An 18,525-nucleotide genomic window follows, 5' to 3' on the forward strand; every position below is an offset into this window, starting at 1 on the left:
GCACATTCATGCACTTTATGGTGATAATGCATGTGCTACAGATGTTATGGAACAATTAGCCCACAAAAATGTCAATTGTATGGCCTTAATGCCAACTCTTGCAAGCTGTGTCAAATTCAATGAAACAATGTTAAATAAAGAAATGCAACCAATAATTGAAATTTGTGCCACAGACAAACTAGACATACATGGTATGACACTACCCATGTGTGAGCAAGCCACAACAAGAATAAGTAGTTTAGAAAATTCAATATACAACACAGCTGGGTTGGAAAAAATATTAAAATTATCCTTAAACTGTAGAGTAATGCTTAAACGTATCCTTGACGTGGAGAAAGGGCTAGTTAATGTGGCACTGGGTACAGTTGTTGGCTTTCAATCATACCCATGTGACAACAACATTTAGTTTGTCAATATTCGCTTTGACACAGTTTCAGAAGTGAAAAGGATAGAGCGCTCAACTGCTCGATTCCTTCTGTTCAAAGACATGTATGTATGTAGGGAACATTTTTCTCTAACTCTTGCATATGCAGTCACCATTCATAAATCCCAAGGTCTTACCCTAGACAAAGCATTGATAGATATACGAAACACAGTCTTTAAAGAAGGCATAAGCTACATTGCACTATCACGCTTACGTACACTTGACAGTCTATTTCTAATCAACTTTGATGCAAGTAAAGTGAATGCTGATATTCCTTGCATTTTAGAATACAATAGACTGCGTTCACTGTACACCCCCATCTGAAAATATATCCTGCTCCAGAAAAAATAAAACATGGTAAAAGAAAACTAATTCAATCAGAAATGCAACAGAATCTGACAGCAAATCCTTCAAAGAAAACAAAAGAAGGTAAAGGTTCATCAATTACCACAAGCAAAGAAGAACCTATTAGGGAAAGTAAACCAGATACTTCTTCAAAGAAGGAAGAGAAACTCAGAAAAAAGCACTCAGATATGAAACTAGCTGCTCCATTCAAATTTTCAAATGAAACTGGTGTAAGTTGCTATGCAAATATAGCAATGAATATTCTATTTCAATTGCCACCAATTGTTAACAATATTTACTTACACAGTACAGACCAATTGTGTTTGAAAATTTTAGTCCTGCATAGAAACGCAACAAACAATCCCGACAACACGTACAGTGTTCACAGAATAAGACAAGAATTGGACTACTGTGCTGGAATGGTGAGATTCACTATAAACACACAAGAAGATCCACAAGAATTTCGAATGTACTTACTACAAGTACTGGAAAACAGGAGCATACCTATAAATGAAATCTTCCAGATTTCATACATTTGGAAACATACATGCACTCTCTGTCACAATGTCATACAGGAACAAATCCCAAATGAGCAATATGTGTATGTATCCATACCTAATTGTGAATCCATTCCATTTCAGCAACTTGTACAGAATGCAAACCATGGCAGATTATGTACTATGTGCAATTCAGACAATCGCTCCACCTTACTGATACAAACTCATAGTAAGTACATAATACTTATGCTGCTACGTTATAATGCAGATGGTACGAAAAACAACTGCAAGCTGACTGGATTCACACACGGTCAAGTGTCACTTGGAAAGAAAATCTTTACAACAGTAGGTATAATCTACCATGCAGGAGCTACAACCAATGCAGGTCACTACACTGCATACATTACAAAGAAATGTGGATGGGTGGAATGCAATGATAGAATCATGACTCTAAAGCAGAGATTGCCAGCTAATCTTACAAATGCGTATTTAATCTTCTTAAAGCCAAAATGTAATGACTAATGTGTACTTCAACATTACCAAAAAATGAAGTGAAAGACTGCATACAGTTAGAATACGCCAACATGTATCAAACTGCCCAAGAGTGTATAACAACGACACAGATAAATGAATACCACAGAACCATGACAGCAAATGCACAGTTAGAATACGCCAACAGGTATCTAACTGCTGTTAAAAATAGCAACAAGGCAACAAACATAACATTAATCAGAAAGGACAAGGAAACACTCAAAGAAAGCAAAGAAATAGTTTGTACATAGCAAATAAAGGTTTTCTTAAATCCAACAAGGGTTTTTTTCCCCCAGACCCAAGGATTTGCAAAACAAACACAGAAACTGAGCAAAATGCACAGTACACTGGTTTGTAAACTAAATATGAGGGTAAAAAAAAGCTAAACTGTCTATTATACAATGTAATAAGTCTTCATAAAATGCAAACACTAACATGTTTTTTTCTTTTATCACAGAAATGAAAAAAGGCTAGTTCCGCCAAGTAATACAGTCATGTAAAACATATATGGATTCTGCACAAATTAAACAGTAAGTATAATTACAGTCATTTCATACATATGTGAATCTACATGGCTAATCTATGGCAGTCATATGGTGCAGTGGCTGTAGGTTGGGCCTAGCATCTTTGATGTATAATCTACCACCTACGCCCTACGGCCAAGCAAACATTGCTGCATATGCAAACCTTGGTGCTTCTAATTTGACTACTTCTAAGTTTAGTTTTGGGTGCATGGTCTGCAGCCATGCAGCCAAGACACTAGAATGTGCACACAACCATTGCACCACACCACGCCCTTGTTCACTTATAACCTCACTGCTTACCACTTCAGTCTTGGGTGCATGGCCAATGGCCATGCACCCAAGACTCTGGGTCCTGGCCAGAACCAGCAAAACATATCGCAACCATTGTGGCTTCTAATTTCACTACTTAGAAAGTTGGTTTTGGGAGCATGGCATTCGGGCATGCTCCCAAAACGCTACGCCCTGCCCACAAACACCTGAATGATGTTTCATAGCACGAGTGTACCTATAACTGTGATATGCTGCAGTAGTTGTGGCCACAGGCTACAGACTTGGGTGTAAAGCCATAGATTTTTGAATGTATGGGTATGCAGTATATAAAATCCATAGTGGCTTACAACTGCAGTGCTTATAACTGTGTTCCTGGGTGCATGGCCTTTGGCCATGCACCAAAGACTCTATGTTCTGGCCTCAACTACCACACCATATCACACCCATTGCGGCTTTTAAAAACACTACGTATGAATGTGCTGTTGGGTGCACGGCCTTCGGCCTTGCACCCATGACTGCAGGGCCTCCCCACAACCACCTGGGTGATGTGCAATACTACGGCATATGTATTGCTGCGATATGCAGCAGTGGTTGTGGCCAGGGCCTAAAGTCTTAGATGTATGTACATACATATTTCAATGCATGGATGTGAAGTAGCTTATAGCTCCAGTGCCTATAACTTTGTTCTTGGGTGCATGGCCTTTGGCCATGCAGCCAAGTCTCTACAAACTCTCCACAACCATTTGACCGATAAGCAATACTACAGGTGTATCCATTTCTGTAATATGCTGCAGTGGTTGTGGCCAGGGCCTAGAGTCTTGGAAGTATGGCCTACGGCCTATGGCCATGCACCCAAGACTCTAGGCCCTGGCCACAACCACTGCAGCATATTACACCCATGGTTGCTTATACATGAGTGAAACACCAATATAATGAAACCACACCTACCAGATACATAACTGAATGTATGGGTGTGTAATATGAATGTGATATCCTGCACTGCTTGTGGGCAGAGTCTACACTCTTCGGTGTATAGCCTACAGACTGCAGCCTGCACCCAAAACTGTACGTCACGCCCACAACCACCGCACTATGTAAAATCCAGGTTGGCTTATAACTTTAGAGTTGACAAGTTTGTTCTCGGGTGCATGGCCTTTGCCCATGCACTGAAGACTGCAGATCCTCCCAACAACCACCTGCGTGATGTGCAGTAGTAGGGGTGTATCGATAGTTGTGGTATGCTTCAGTGATTCTGGCCAGAGGCTAGACTCCTACCTGTATGTCCATAGATATTACAATGTATGGGTGTGCAGTGGCTTATAACTCCAGTGCTTATAACGTTCTTCTTGGGTGCATGGCCTTTGGCCATGCACCCAAGACTGTACACACTCCCCACAACCATCTAATCAATAATCAATACTACAGGTGTATCCATGGGTGTGACATGCTGCGGTGGTTGTGGCCAGGGCCTAGAGTCAAAGAAATATGGCCTACGGCCATGCAACCAAGACTGGCCACAACCACCGCAGCATGTCACACCCATGGCGGCATACTAATCAATAGCACACCCATAGGAAAAAATAATGTAATAACGACATGTACTCAATTTCAATGTTCGCTAACACCACGTGTGTCCTTAGAACAGATTCAAGGTGCCTGAGCGCAGCACGGACCGGAAAACTACCCCTATTGAAACCCTAATTTTCTGTACGCACAAACATTCCGAACAAGGCGTGCATAGAGAATACATCATTAACACCTACCACCTGAACAAATACAGTTTTTCACCCATGTCTTACTGTGTGAACCTCCCAAGCACTATGACACAGCAAAATAGGTTTCGAAATAGCATGTTGCCGCTGGTAGCCGCTGCGCTGTCGGCGGATCCAAGATGTCGGGCGCATCCAAACAATCTGATGCAGAACACGTCTCACTGCAGCTAATCGGCAGAGAGGTTGTGTGTCCGCGGTCAGGACGCCAGCCCCTTAGCCAATCGGTATCTTGTCCGCAGAGCAAACAGGGAAGTGTGACCGCGAACGGACATAGATATCACTAATTTTTTTAGACCTACTTTTTGGTCGTTTCAAAGAAAAATACTGGATGGATTGTCACCAAATTTACAAAAGCACGCTTTTGGGACCAAGCTCTTGCTTCTGCCGCAAATTTGGTGAACATCCATCCAGCGGTTTGGGCTGTAGGCATGCACAAAGTGTTCCCCCCATTCAGTCTATGGGGAAAAATATTTTGGGACCCCCCTATAACTCCCCCCCGGACCAAACATCACCAAACTTTGCAAAGAAATTCAGAATGGCCCATATACTTTTTCTGCAAAGTTTGGTGAGGATTCGTCCAGGGGGAGCAAAGTTATAAGCCACCCCAAAAGTGCTCTTCCTATGGAAACAGCAACTTAACCATAACTACATGGCCACTACCGTGGTCGTGTAATATGTATACATATATATATATATATATATATATATATATATATATATATATATATATATATATATATATATATATATATAATTATATGTTTATGTGTGGGTATATACTATAGGGTGTCAGTCACTGCCTTATGGCAAAGGGGAAGCATGTGCACATAGACTTTTGCCAAAAATCACTTGCTAATAACGTTTGACTTGCTGGACAGATTTCAATGACATTTTATTGTAAAGGTGGGCAGGGCTCTCTAGCATTCATCCCAATTATCAGAGAACACTTGGGTCCATCAAAAACGCCCTGCCACAAGAATGGAAGACTCAGTCATGAGGAAAAGTTATTGTCTTTAATTAGCAAACAAAATGACAGTGATCACACCAGAAAAACAAAGATTCTCCAGTGCTCTCGTCTTTTAAGCATGTGTCACCTGGTTTTATCCCAGTGTGACATCACACATATCACATTATTACATTGGTCAGTTTTAACAGGTTACATATATAGAACATATAGGTTAGTCCTACGATTGGTTGGCAATGCCTAGGAGCCTCTCCTAAGACCACCCCTACTAGTATCAATCTACAATGTTGCAGGGTCGTAAATAGACCATTGGCCATTGCAATACATTATCCCCCATGCGAAAGGTGACTCTGGATTGGTCAGAGTGTGTCCTCCCATTCCTGGGACCCTGAACAGTTACCAGACTGAATGTATCTTCTCAAGGCAATGGGAATGAACGTGGAGTTGCAAATTGTTCCCTAATGCTGCCATTCTCTGACCACATAAGCCTGTGAAAGTGCATTCAGTTGAACATACAGCTGCAACACTTGTAGCTTCTTCTCCCATGGTTTGATAGGAATGGCTCTCTCTGCCTACCTTGGCTGAATGGGCATTGTCCTGCACAGCTGGGTCACGTGTGCTGAGACCACGGAATGAAGCCCTCTCGCTTGTAATTATGAGGATTTTATCCGGACCTTCTGCAGGTGGCTTATTGTCTTGGTAACTGGAGCTTTTCTGTCTCCACGTGCCCTTGGCTGAATGCCTTGTTTCTGCTCGCCTCTAGCTGTGGCGATCGCGTCAGACGTTCATGTGCTCGAAACCTGTCTCTCATTTGCCATCCATTTCAGAGACCTACAACGTCCTTATCATTCCCTATGGCTTCCTCATGTTAATAGCAGTCAAGCATGTGCAAGCTAAATATATGAACTCTTTGCATCTTGCGGTTTCAGCTTTAGCAACAGATGAACACAACGATATGTACATGTATCTATCCTCTAAACTACATGGGTCATAAGCATGTGCTTCGTGCTTATATGCAATAAACTAGTGTATGTTTTTGTAACTTCATTAATGGAGGAATAAATACTTCATGTCAGTAAGGACATCATTGATTTCTGGCTTTGCAGTTAGTCGACTTGCTCGATCGATGTCATTTCCATATCATCCAAGTCATCGATCGGGTATGGTCTGAATGGTTGTTTGAGTGAATAGCGCTACTTACACCTGTGATACATTGAAGTTTGTGGTGATGGTCCTCGAAGTGAGGTATATCTGTAATTTATCTGCCTTTGTGCTGAGCATCATGTGGCGTCATGAGATTTAGATTTGGCCCCCCATCTACAAAATGTTGCGAAATATGTTTTGTGCAGGGCCCCTTGAAATGGAAAATTATGTGGAAAATGTGTTAAAAGGAAACACATTTAGGAAAAAACAAACAAATGCTGTTTTCAGTCTTGACACATTCATTTTCAGATAAAGAAAAAACAGGTGCATCAAGATAACACTCAAAAAATGGTGGACAGATTTGGACAACATAAGAAACAACTTGGGCACAAAGTGCTGTAGATGTGCCTTTTGCTGGTTTGGGGTAAATCTGTCCAGTAGTTTTTAAAATGTTTCACAAATATTCCCGAAAATCATTAACATATATCCCATTGTGCTTTGAGACAGGGGGCCTGATAGGCTTTTCAGAATTGAAAGTCTCCCTTTTATTTGGCTCGTGGCTAGCCATTCCTCTGAGAAGTGGAAAATGACAAGTGATCAAAATGCTATTTGGAGGAGTAAAAGGGTGTATTCTCATCAGGCAAGAGGTAAGGAGGATGAAAGAGGACAACATGTGAAGTGCTGGATTTGGGGGTGGGCTAAGGAGCCTGTTTGGTGTAATACATGTTTGTTTTACTGCACTAAATTCGCAAAATCTGGTCGGCAAAAAGTGTTTCAAGTTTGGCTTTCAATAAAAGATGAGGGGGACACATGCGGATGGGGAAGACGTTTTAATTTTCAAGCATTTTGCCATTACTGTGGGAATCAGAAACATTACAATAGCACAGGAATCAGAATTTTTGCGCGTGATTATCACAGGAATAGGAAGAGGAGAACATTAAAAGTCACTGGGGCAGTCTTTCACACCTGCACACACCACATTTATGCTGTTGAACTGCCAATAACCACAGAAATGTACTATTCACTGCTAATTGCCACCTTGGTCCATTTTGGGGCTTACAGAATGCTTACGTCACTTTCGTCCCTTTTGCACCCAAGAACAGTGTGGCTTTTGCTTGCTTTGCACACCTGATTTATTACTGAGAGTGTAGCATCATGCTATCTTTGCTGGTTGTTAGTCCTTTACTCAGGGTAGATGTTTGTATTGTTTTCTATTTAGTCATTTTTGCATATGGTGTGTTTGATTAAAGTATATATTTTTTACATAGAATTTTGTCCAGGAATTCCTTTAATTTGGACTATTAATATTCGCTGTTTGGGTGGATTGCGACTCACATTCACACCCCTCTTGAGAGTATAGCCTTCCTTCAGCCCATGCTACCAAAATAAAAGGGCAGCAGTATATCTCTTAAATGTGCCTGTTTTACCTTTATGATTGTGTTGGCTCTTGGTTTGTTGAAGTGTGAGAGCTAAGTAGTCAGTTTAGCTTACACTCACTCTTATACTCTTGCACGGCAGAAATTAATGTGTCACAGGGAAATGTTTGGGAATCAGGTTTCATATTTTTATATATAGTAAGTTACTCCTACATGTTTGTGGTCTGAAGTTACAGCCATGTGTTGGTGTAACTGATGAGAGACATAACATGCAAATCATTGTATTCTTTGCACATTAGCTCCAGGTGAGTGCCAGTGCTGTGACGTTCTGTAGTGTATGAAGGGGTGTGTATTGTGCCCTTTCCCATTATATGTTAGCCTACTTCCTATGGTAAGGCTCATAAGATTCAGTGGTAGTTTTTATTCGCATTGACACACACCTGATGTTGTTGTGACTTCCATTTGATGTCCAAACTAATTGAAAGTAAAACGTGATCATTCATTCGTAAAAGTCGAATGCAACTTTCTATACGGTTTTCAAATTTCTCCGTTTTCTATGAAGTTACTGGGCAAGACTTTACTTTTCATTTGAAAGACTCTCTCACATCTCTCTTTTTAATTTCAGGGAAACGTGTCCTTCTTTTGCTCCGAGCCACAGATAGTGCCAGTTACCTTTCTAACTTCGCGCAGCTACCTTGTACTGCCTGGAGCATCACTGCAAGATGAACTGTCAGTCAGCTTTGAGTTTCGCACCTGGAATAAAAATGGCCTACTCATGTCCACTAAGCTACACCAGGCCTCGGGAGACCTCATTCTCTACGTGAGTGACGGGAAATTGAAAGCCAGCCTTTATAAGCAAGGCAAACTGCACACGGACATCATTGCAGGTAAGGATGCCGTATCTGCATACAAACATACAAATGTGTGCAACAAAAAATAGATTGCACTTTTTTTAAAAAAAAAAAGGCCAGCGAAAAGCATGACGAGAAATGCAATGCAAAGATTGTAAAAAAAAGAAAAAAGTCTGTTAAATGCTGCATATTTGGGCAAAATGCAACTTTCCAAAAACATATAGAATTGCAAAACGGTTGCAGTTCCCAGAACAAGTCATTCACACACGATTAGGGAACTATGGGTAATTTCAAATTTAATTTAGGTGTGCGCTTCTGTTGAGTTGTACTCGTGTGTGCCACAGTAAAGCTGGAACATTCTAGGCTCATTCTACAGTGTTGTAGCCACATGCCTTGTTGGCAGGGGCAGGTTAAGGAAGGGTTATTCGGAACGGCCGTAGAACAATGGCCAAGAAGAGAAACAGGCCTCGTTCATTCTTACGATGCGATGCACCCATTGAAACACACTTTGTAAATCAGGCCCACAGAGTTCTCTAGTCTCAGCACTCCATTAGAAAGGGCAGACAGCAGAGAGGATGAAAACCGACAAAGCAGGACTGATGCCTCTTGATTAATTGATCGAATTTCATTGGCCTAAAGTAGTCAAAGGATCTCATGATGAGTTTGGCAGTGATGGTAAAGCATGTAGCATATGTAAATTTGCAGCAGTAGTACAAAGCCTTTGCACTGGTGCAAGTGCAATTAGCACTCGGGCAAACATTACCCCAGTGCAAAAAAAAAAAAAAAAAAAAAAACTATCTTTCAAAGCATGTTTGCAGCAGAGAAAATGCCTTCGACTAGGGCAAACATTTCCCTGGTGCAAAATGCATTGAAGGATTGTTTTTTGCACTAGGAACATTTTTGTCTTACTGTTAATTACACTTGTGCCAGTGCACAATTTCTATAATACCAGCCTGCATGTTCTACTGTGGCACACATTTACAAGTTTCATTTCTGTAACTCTTCCATGTAACCTCCTTTTAAATTGAGATAAATAACTACACACATAGACATTACAGAATTAGGTTTTACTCCACAATACCACCAACCTCATAACAGAGCCATAAGTGTGTTTTTTTTTCTTTTTGGGAAAAGGCCGCATTGTGATAAACTGTTTGAACAATCTCGAAACTCTCCCGCATTTCTCGGCGTCTATGTTTGATGTAGCGATCCTTCCAAATATTCAAGTTGTAAGGGTTTGATTAAGTAACATTTAGAATAAAAACGAAAAAGTGGAAGGTATATTGAAGGCTATTTGACCTTTGGAGAGTTCAGAAAGGTTCACAATTAGGGAGTGATGGCATCGATTTAAACAGATAAATGAAGAGGTAATGGTGTGGCAGATAAGGATGAAAGGATGAGGCAAATGATCTCATGTCTTTACATGTGCACATGCATGTCTTTATGCATTTGATGCTCTACATTTGGATAGTGTGTGTGTGTGTATGCCTTTAAAGGGGAGAAGCTCATCGTATCCAACACTCTTTTGTGTTTTTCTCTTTATATGCACAGCTTTTTCTTTTTTTTGGCATACGGTCTCCTTGTTCCCAGAAAAATGAGCACATTTGAAATGAAGAGGTGCACATGCAGTAAATGCAGATGCACACATACATAAAGGCTCAGATGTGAAGACATGTAACCTAAGCAGGAGTTTTAGCCAGAACATTTGACTAAAGTATTAGATTAAATAAGATTACATTTAGTACTTATCGTCTATCCGAAGGAAAACATGATGGCAACACAACACATTTGTACAAAAACTTCAGTTTTAAGAAACATAATGCAGATCATTATTTACTTAAAACACGTTGCCATTTATCTGGCCAGAAATTGGATAATTGTTTGTTGTTTGTTTGTTTATTCATTTGTAATGCATTCCAGACCCAAGGGTATAAGGGCTTGACAGTTACAGGAAGGTTTTCAGCTTAGTTACATAGATAAATAAGGCAGCATTACATGCACAGAATAGTCATAGGTAACAGTGGTCACTGAGGTTATACATTTGTCACTGTCCACTTGAAGGTGTTAGAATCTAGCGGATACATGGCTGGAGTTAGATATCGGAGGATTTGAGCCAATTCGTGCATTTCGATCTGAAGTTCTGATATGGCTGATCTTCCCAGATAGCAGGAGGCAGGGAATTCCAAAGCTGGCTGCTTTAGTGGGGAAGCTGTTACCACCTACCTTAGAGAGTTTGAATCTAGGGACAAGGAGGGAGTTGCAGTGGGCTAGTCTGGAAGGTCTAGTGGATGTCCTTTTGTTGAACCTCTCAGCCAAATAGCTAGGGGCAGCGTTGTTCAGGGATTTGTGATTAAGGGACGCAATTTTCAGTTTGATTTTGTCGTTGGTCGAGAGCCAGTTATTTTGCTGCCTAATCTCAGAGATATGATCTCTCTCTGCCACACAAAGGGCCGTTCTCAGGGCATTGTTTCGGAGTGTTTGGATCTTCCTGACTAATGCTTTGTTTGAGCCTATATAAAGGGCGTTACAATAATCGAGTCTGGACAGGATGAGGGCTCTGGCCAGGATGGTGCAGCTGTTGTTAGAGAGGAAGGGTTTACTGCTTCTGATGAGTTTACAAGTGTAGCTGGTAGTGGAAGCCAGCATGTTGACTTGTTTGGTGAGGGAGAGGGTTGAGTCGAGATAGAAGCCAAAGGTTTTCACCTCGCAGGCCACTTTGATGAGGATGCCGTTAATTATGAAGGAGGCGTATTCAGTCCCAAGTTTTTTGAGGTTTGTGGAGGTACCCAGAATGATGAGCTTTGTTTTGTCATCATTCAGGCATAGACCATGATTGGCCATCCATGCATGAATGATGAGATAAACCCTATTCACCAAGGCCAAATCCTTGCCATAATCCCCAGAAAGTGGGAGGAGAATCTGTGTATCATCGGCATAATTAGTGTAGGTGACACTGAGATTATCCAGGTCAACGAAAAGGGGCTTGGTGAATATGTTGTATAGCGTGGGAGAGACACAAGATCCCTGAGGGACGCCACATGTGATGGGGATGGGGTCTGCAGCTACTGAGGGTGTGAATACCTGCATAGTCCTTTCACTGAGGAAAGACTCAATCCAAGCTATGGCGTCCCTGGAGAAGTGAGCAGCTGAGTCTTGGTGGCTGCATAGGACCCTGTGGTCAACCAGGTCGAATGCAGCCGATAGGTCAAGAAGGAGGAGGAGGGCCGTTTTTCCTGTATCTCTTAATTCGTCGACCTGGGTCTTTAAGTAAATGAGAGCTGTCTCTGTGCCGTGCCGTGTTGTGGGCGAAAAACCAGATTGATGTGCTCCCAGGAGGTGGTGTAGTTCCAGGTATTTCTGGATTTGTGTGTAGGCAACCTTGTCTAGGATTTTTAGTAGAAAGGGTACGATTGTGATAGGCCGGTAATTAGTGGGTATTGATGGGTCAAGTGTTTGTTTTTTTAGGAGGGGAAGCACCCATGCTTCTTTAAGGTTGGCAGGGATGTTAAATATTAAGTTAGGTTTATAGATGAAAAAGGAACCAGTGTGTGTATATTTAAAAAAGACTGAAAATGTGGTTAAGTTCATTGGTTATTGTATTTGGCATTTGTATAGATCACATCTGACACAAGTGTTATCATGCACCAATTGTAAACCAGTCTGGAAGTTTCTAGAGAGTAGTATGGAAATTGGCATGTGTATAATGTGCATCTGACAAAGATTTATGTATTTATTTATTCATTTGTAGAGCGCACCTAACCCAAGGGTATCTGGACGCATTCCTTGAAGATTACAGTTCTGTTACAAAATAAAGAAGACTGTTCATTACAATGGAGGTACAAATTGAAAGAGACATTTCAAGACATAACAGATACAATTGTGCATCGAGGCGTGACATTACCGCTCATGTGCAAAGAGCCAGGTTTTCAATTTTTTTCTAAAAGTCCAGAAGGACGGTCCTGCTCTTAGAGCTAAGGGCATGAAATTCCAGAGTTTAGCAGCTAGCACCGGTTAACTGTTGCCCCCTGCTTTTTGTAGTTTAAATCTAGGAATCTTTAGAAGGTGTGCATGGGTGGACCGGGTAGGTCTGTTGGATTGACTTCTTGTGTATTTATTCACAAGGTATTTAGGCGCTGAGAGGCACTTATGTGTTAGTGACAGTGTTTTTAAAGGTGATTTTATCCGAACTGGAAGCCAGTGGACATGTTGTCTTACTGAGGATATGTGATTGGTTCTCGAGATATTAAGTGCCACTCTTAATGCATTATTTTGTAGCACCTGTAGCTTTTTCACATTACGGTTGTGCGTGTCTACATACAGGGCATTACAATAGTCTAGTCTAGATAATATCAGTGCTCTAGCCAAGGTAATGCAACTGTCAGAAGACAAGAAGGGTCTGCAGGCATTAATACTTTTAAATGTTTAGGCCGTTGCTGAGGCTGTTGCATTAACTTGTCATGTTATTGTAAGGGTCAAGTCAAAATACATGCCTAGAGTTTTCACTTCTTTTGAGACTTTAATAGCGATACTGTCAATGTTAAAGGATTAGAATTGGTTGTCTAGCTTGTTTAATCAGTTCTGCGATCCGATAAGGAGTCATTCAGTTTTATCGTAATTAAGACAGAGGCCGTGGATAGCCATCCACGCCTGTATAGTTTCATACATTTCATTAAGGAGTTTGGAGTCAGCATCGTAGGAGCATGTGATAGGAATCAGGTTTTGGGTGTCATCCGCATAGTTTGCGTAGGTGACACCCAGGTCATCCAGCAGTTGGTCGAATAGTGGCTTGGTAAAAATGTTATGCAATGTAGGGGAAACACAAAAGCCCTGTGATACTCGACAAGAGACTGAGGAAGGCTCGGCAGATGCTGTCGGTGCAAATACCCTCATTGTTCTGTTGGAGAGGAAGGACTGTATCCATCAAGCGGCTTTAGAGGAGAAGTGGGCAGCTGAAGTCAGATGTTTGCAGAGGACTTTATGGTTGACCAAGTCAAAAACCTCTGATAGGTCAAGATGGAGGAGGAGCACTAGATGATGAGACCACACATCCATTGTAGCCTGTCTTGAGCACTGTAGGGCAGAGGTATGTTTGTGGATGGAAAGGTGAACAGTTAAACTCCTTTTCATCCGTTCATCACATCATGCTTCATTTGAGCAAGACATGTGTTACGATCATTGCTGGTCATGCATACTGCTACATGTGTCAGATGTGACCAATCTAGACCATATATTTGTGTGGGAGTAATCCTATGTGGGATGACTTAGAGCAACGTACAAGGTAGATGTGTGTCCAATGTTTTACTTGCAAGATTTGTGCATGATTGACAGATTTGTGCTTAGTACATTGAGCAGACAGCATTGTACCGTGAGCTATGAGTGTGGAATTCTCAGGACATCATCCGGCTTGGTCTCCTGGAAATTCAAATGTGTTCATGCTTACCAGTAACTGTGTTCTTATTGATATTGCAGTTAACTGGTTTTGCCTATGCATTGCATGCACCTACTGAACTTGATTGTTCCATCATATGGATGAGTGCCTGAGGTAATAGTTATCATTGCTGCTCTTTGCAGACCTAATTTTGTTTGGAGGGCCAGATCATTCAATGGTGGTGTGAAGGTCTACACACCATAGGAAACCCATTATGCACATCCAACAGCAATGTCAGCTTGGGTACTATTGTGCCATAATAATACAACATAATGGAGAACACATAATTCGAGGAGTACCCGATATATTCCTTGACAATTTCCAATACATGTCTATCAAATGTAACTTCATTTGAATCATTAACAGCAACATGCATCCAAGACAGGAATATTGCAGTCAATAGAGTTAAAGTGTACTTCCTCCGTATAATTGAAATGGTCAGAGTTTTTAACGAAAATCAATAATTTACCTAACAATATCCTCATTGTTGGCAAACTTAATCTGTGACAGGAATTAATAGAAAGTAGAAGAGCGGAATAGATGTTTTATAAAATGTCATCTCTGTGTTTCAAACAATGTGTGGCAGGCCCAACTCACAGAGTTAGAAATAAGCTGGATGCAGGGGTCACATGGAACATCGATTTTATCCAACCCAATATCATTAAGGATTTCTGAGCAAACCATTATCTAACACCTACCAACATAAGAAATGTCCACAAACTAAGGCACAATCAAAGCCAACCTCATTCTGGGATTAGCTTTGCAGACACAGAAAAAAGTTAGGTCAAACCGGGCTTCTTCAAAGTAAATTACACGTTTAGTAATTCAGGGGGTAATTAACGGAATAAATGTGCGCCAAAATCAGTGGCGCAAGCTGGTGCAAGTGTGAAAAAGCCATCGCACGCGTGCGAATCGCACGCGCGCGATTCATGGAAGGACCTGCACATGTATTTACCGGGATGTGCGCCAAATCCACGCGCGGCGCACACTGGCGCACACGTCATTTCCACATCCTGAATGCTGTGTGTGACGCGCACAGCGAAAGCGCACAACGTCAGTGCACACATCAAAAAGGGGGCGAAACAAGGGATGGAATATGCGGAATGGGGAACAACGCGTGAAAATAAGGGCGTAACTGGGGAAGTTCCGCTTGGAAGTAAACGGAACGCCCACACGCACGCAAACTACACGTATTCATGGAATAGAATAGGGAAAACCCATGCACGTCAAAACACACGCACACACACAATTACGTCTGCCACACGAAAGCAGGCGGAAACGCCCCCGTGCAGCATAAAAGTGTGCGTAAACAACAAACAAGCATATACAGCTGCAATGAATGTCCCGTTCCTCACAGCAGTGATTGTGGGACACCGCAGGAGGAAGAGAATAGCGAGGCCTGGAATTTGTTTGCCTAGGACCAGCCTTTTTGGAATGCCTGATGACCATGTCTATGGTAGGTATGGGTTTCCACCTCATATCATCCTAGAGCTGATCAGGGAATGGGAGGATGAACTCACATCAGCCACCCTGTGCTCCCAAGCATTGAACCCCTTGGAGAAAGTGCTCAATGTACTGCATTTTTTGCCCACTGGGTCATTTCAGCGGAAAACTGCCATAGTGGGGGGTGTCTCACAGGCCATGCAGTCATGCTGCCTACACCAGGTGTTGGCAATCATCACTCCGCGCCCCTCAGTCCGCAGGCACATATACATGCCCAGAACACCTGCAGAAAGGCAGGCCATGGTCCTGGACTTCTACAGGGTGGCACACTTCCCCAAAGTACTCGGTGCCATAGATTGCACCCATGTGGCCCTACGTCCACCTAGGGCCACTGAGCACATCTATCGAAACCGCAAGCACTGGCATTCCATCAATGTGCAGGTGGTATGCGATGCCAAGGGAATCATCACCTCTGTCTATGCAAACTATCCCGGGTCCACCCATGATAGTTTCATATTCAGAATGTCTGCCCTGAGCCAGGCCCTGGAAGCCAGGAAGCATGGTGACACATGGCTCCTAGGTGAGTACAAATGCCTGTGCACATGCATACATGTCACACACAGACAAATACACAAGTCCAACTAATGACGACTATTATCACCTTACCAGTGGACATTGCCTACCCTCTGAGCACCTACATGATGATGCCCATACGGAACCCCACCACACCACCCCTGGTAAGATACAACGCAGCCATTATTACAACCAGGGCCATAGTGGAGAGCACATTCGGAGTGCTCATGTCACGTTTCCACTCCCTTGACCGATCTGATGGACAGCTTCTATATGCACCCCCAGTAGTGTGCAGGATCATTGTGGCAGCATGTATCCTGCACAACGTTGCAACACGGCATGGTGTACCGGTGGACATGGTGGTGCCCCCACATCCCCAACCACATGCATGGCCTCTGCGCATGGGAGGGGAAAGGGGAAAGGGCGTGTGGCAAGTAAGCCCGTACCCAGCTTGTGGCCACATTTTTCACCTAAACTCCAACCCCTGTGGAGTGCGCCTGCGCCTGCGTATCACCATGGCCAATGGCAATTGGGGTAGTGGCTGAAAATGACAGCCAGAGTACAAGGAAGAGGCCAAAGGGTGGTGGAGAAGGAGAGGGAGGAGAGTAGGGAGGTGGGGGCCAAGCTCAAAATGACTAATGGGGAAGATGGTGAAAGAAAGCACACACAGAGGGCAGAGGGAAACCTGAGGGTGCAGGAGAGTAGGGGATGTGATGATGAAGGGGGGAGACAGAGGGACACTGACAGGGGCAGGGGAGACAGGGGGGTATTCAAGTGACTGAGAAGGCATGTGGACAGGTCTAGACAGGTCCACCTTAGTGGGCTTTTGATAGTGGTGGCAGGCTCAGGAATCCTGGTTGTCCGGATTGTCACAAGGGCCCAGTGCAAACAGTGGGAGGGGGGAGCAGGTCCAGGACCAAACAGAACATTTAAATGACAAACAATGTAGTCATAACTCAGATGTCACATCCAAACACCAGCCAGGGCTGGTAAATGTCCAAAGTGGTGCTAGCAAGGAATGGGTGGTTGTTGAAATGCGTGGTGACAGGGGTAACTCAGTGTGCAGCCTTCATGTGGCATATCAAAATCACTGTGGGAAAACTGTCCCAATTCAACATTCTCAGCACATGGACCCCTCCCACCATCAGTGTGTTGTATGCAGCCAACGGGTGCATGGTACCAGCAACAGCAGGAAGTGCATCAACAGTCAATACATAACAAACATCTCAAGCAACATGATGAAATGTACAGTCAGCTTAATATTCATCAAAGTGAAGTGCAGACAACCCATCTGGAATACCCACTAGGGATGTACACACAAGTAGAACTGCAGGCTGGCCACAGATATGACGGAAGCCCAATGCCCATGTGTGATGTGCTGTTACACCGAGCCATCCTCGCGAGTCCATGCAAAAGGGAAGCGGGAGTAGCATATGTGTCAGGACCCCAAGCAAAACACATACACAAGACAAGCCTGAATGGGCCCAGCAGGAACACACATGTGTATATGTTGAGGTAAAAAAAAAAAAACCCACTGGGCTCAGCACCTGCACGGGCCGACCCTTGTGGGAGATAGGTTGTCATCGTCACCCTCTGGATCTGAAACAGAAGGTTGACGTGGTGCAGTTGACTCACCACACCTAGCCACACCTTGCCCCTCAATGGCAGCAAGTATGCAGGTCTGGTAAGCCAGGTCCTGGCGGGCAATGAGACTGACTTCAGCAAGCATTACCTCACGTGTCACACGTGCTTCCTCCTGCAGGGACTGACATGTGAGACGGAATTCTGCTTGCATGGCTTCACATGACAAACAGAGTGACTTCCGGCTTGCATGGAGTTCAGCCGAGATGGTTCTTTCAAGCTGTTCCAATCTGTCTTCTGTCCGCCTACTCTGATCTATCATGAGGTCAGATAGAGTAGATCGGAGGGCTTGTTGTTCCACCCTCAGGGCCTCACGGTGTGCCTCTGCTTGAGCATTAAGTGTTTCACGGAGAGCCACCATTTCAGCCCGGAATGCCCTGTCATAGGCTATCATGCCCAGCCTGAGTGAACGGCACGTGGACTGCGTAGCCCGCTGCTGGAGCACCATTTGCCTTACAGAGGGGAGGATGGAATGGGCCACACTTTCCATACCTTGAGCAATCATCTCAACTGCTCCCCCCTGTTGCTGTGCTATGTCAATCATGGAACGCTCCCACTCAGTTGACCCCGGTGGCACAGGGCCACCACGTTGCCGGACACCACATCTGCTGAGCCCAAGGAGCCGGGGTCCTTGCTGGGTTGGTGGCGCCCATGGCTGCAGGACTGCATCCCTTCGTTGGCCGGATGCCCAGGAACATAGCCAGCTGGTGTTGAGTGTGACCGTGCACCCGTAACCAACACAG

At 43.4% G+C, this 18,525-nt stretch overlaps 1 protein-coding gene across 1 annotated transcript in view; it reads left to right on the forward strand.

The window, feature by feature from the left end:
• Window positions 1-18,525, forward strand: part of LOC138510185 (contactin-associated protein-like 4) — a 2,554,874-nt gene that overhangs the window by 1,342,264 nt on the left and 1,194,085 nt on the right. The window contains exon 8 of the mRNA XM_069625670.1: window positions 8,472-8,733. Coding sequence (XP_069481771.1) covers window positions 8,472-8,733 — 262 coding nt within the window. The remainder of the gene's footprint in view (window positions 1-8,471; window positions 8,734-18,525) is intronic.

Source organism: Ambystoma mexicanum, chromosome 6p (assembly GCF_040938575.1).
Source record: "Ambystoma mexicanum isolate Mex_15411 chromosome 6p, UKY_AmexF1_1, whole genome shotgun sequence".
Taxonomy (NCBI): Eukaryota; Metazoa; Chordata; class Amphibia; order Caudata; family Ambystomatidae; genus Ambystoma; species Ambystoma mexicanum.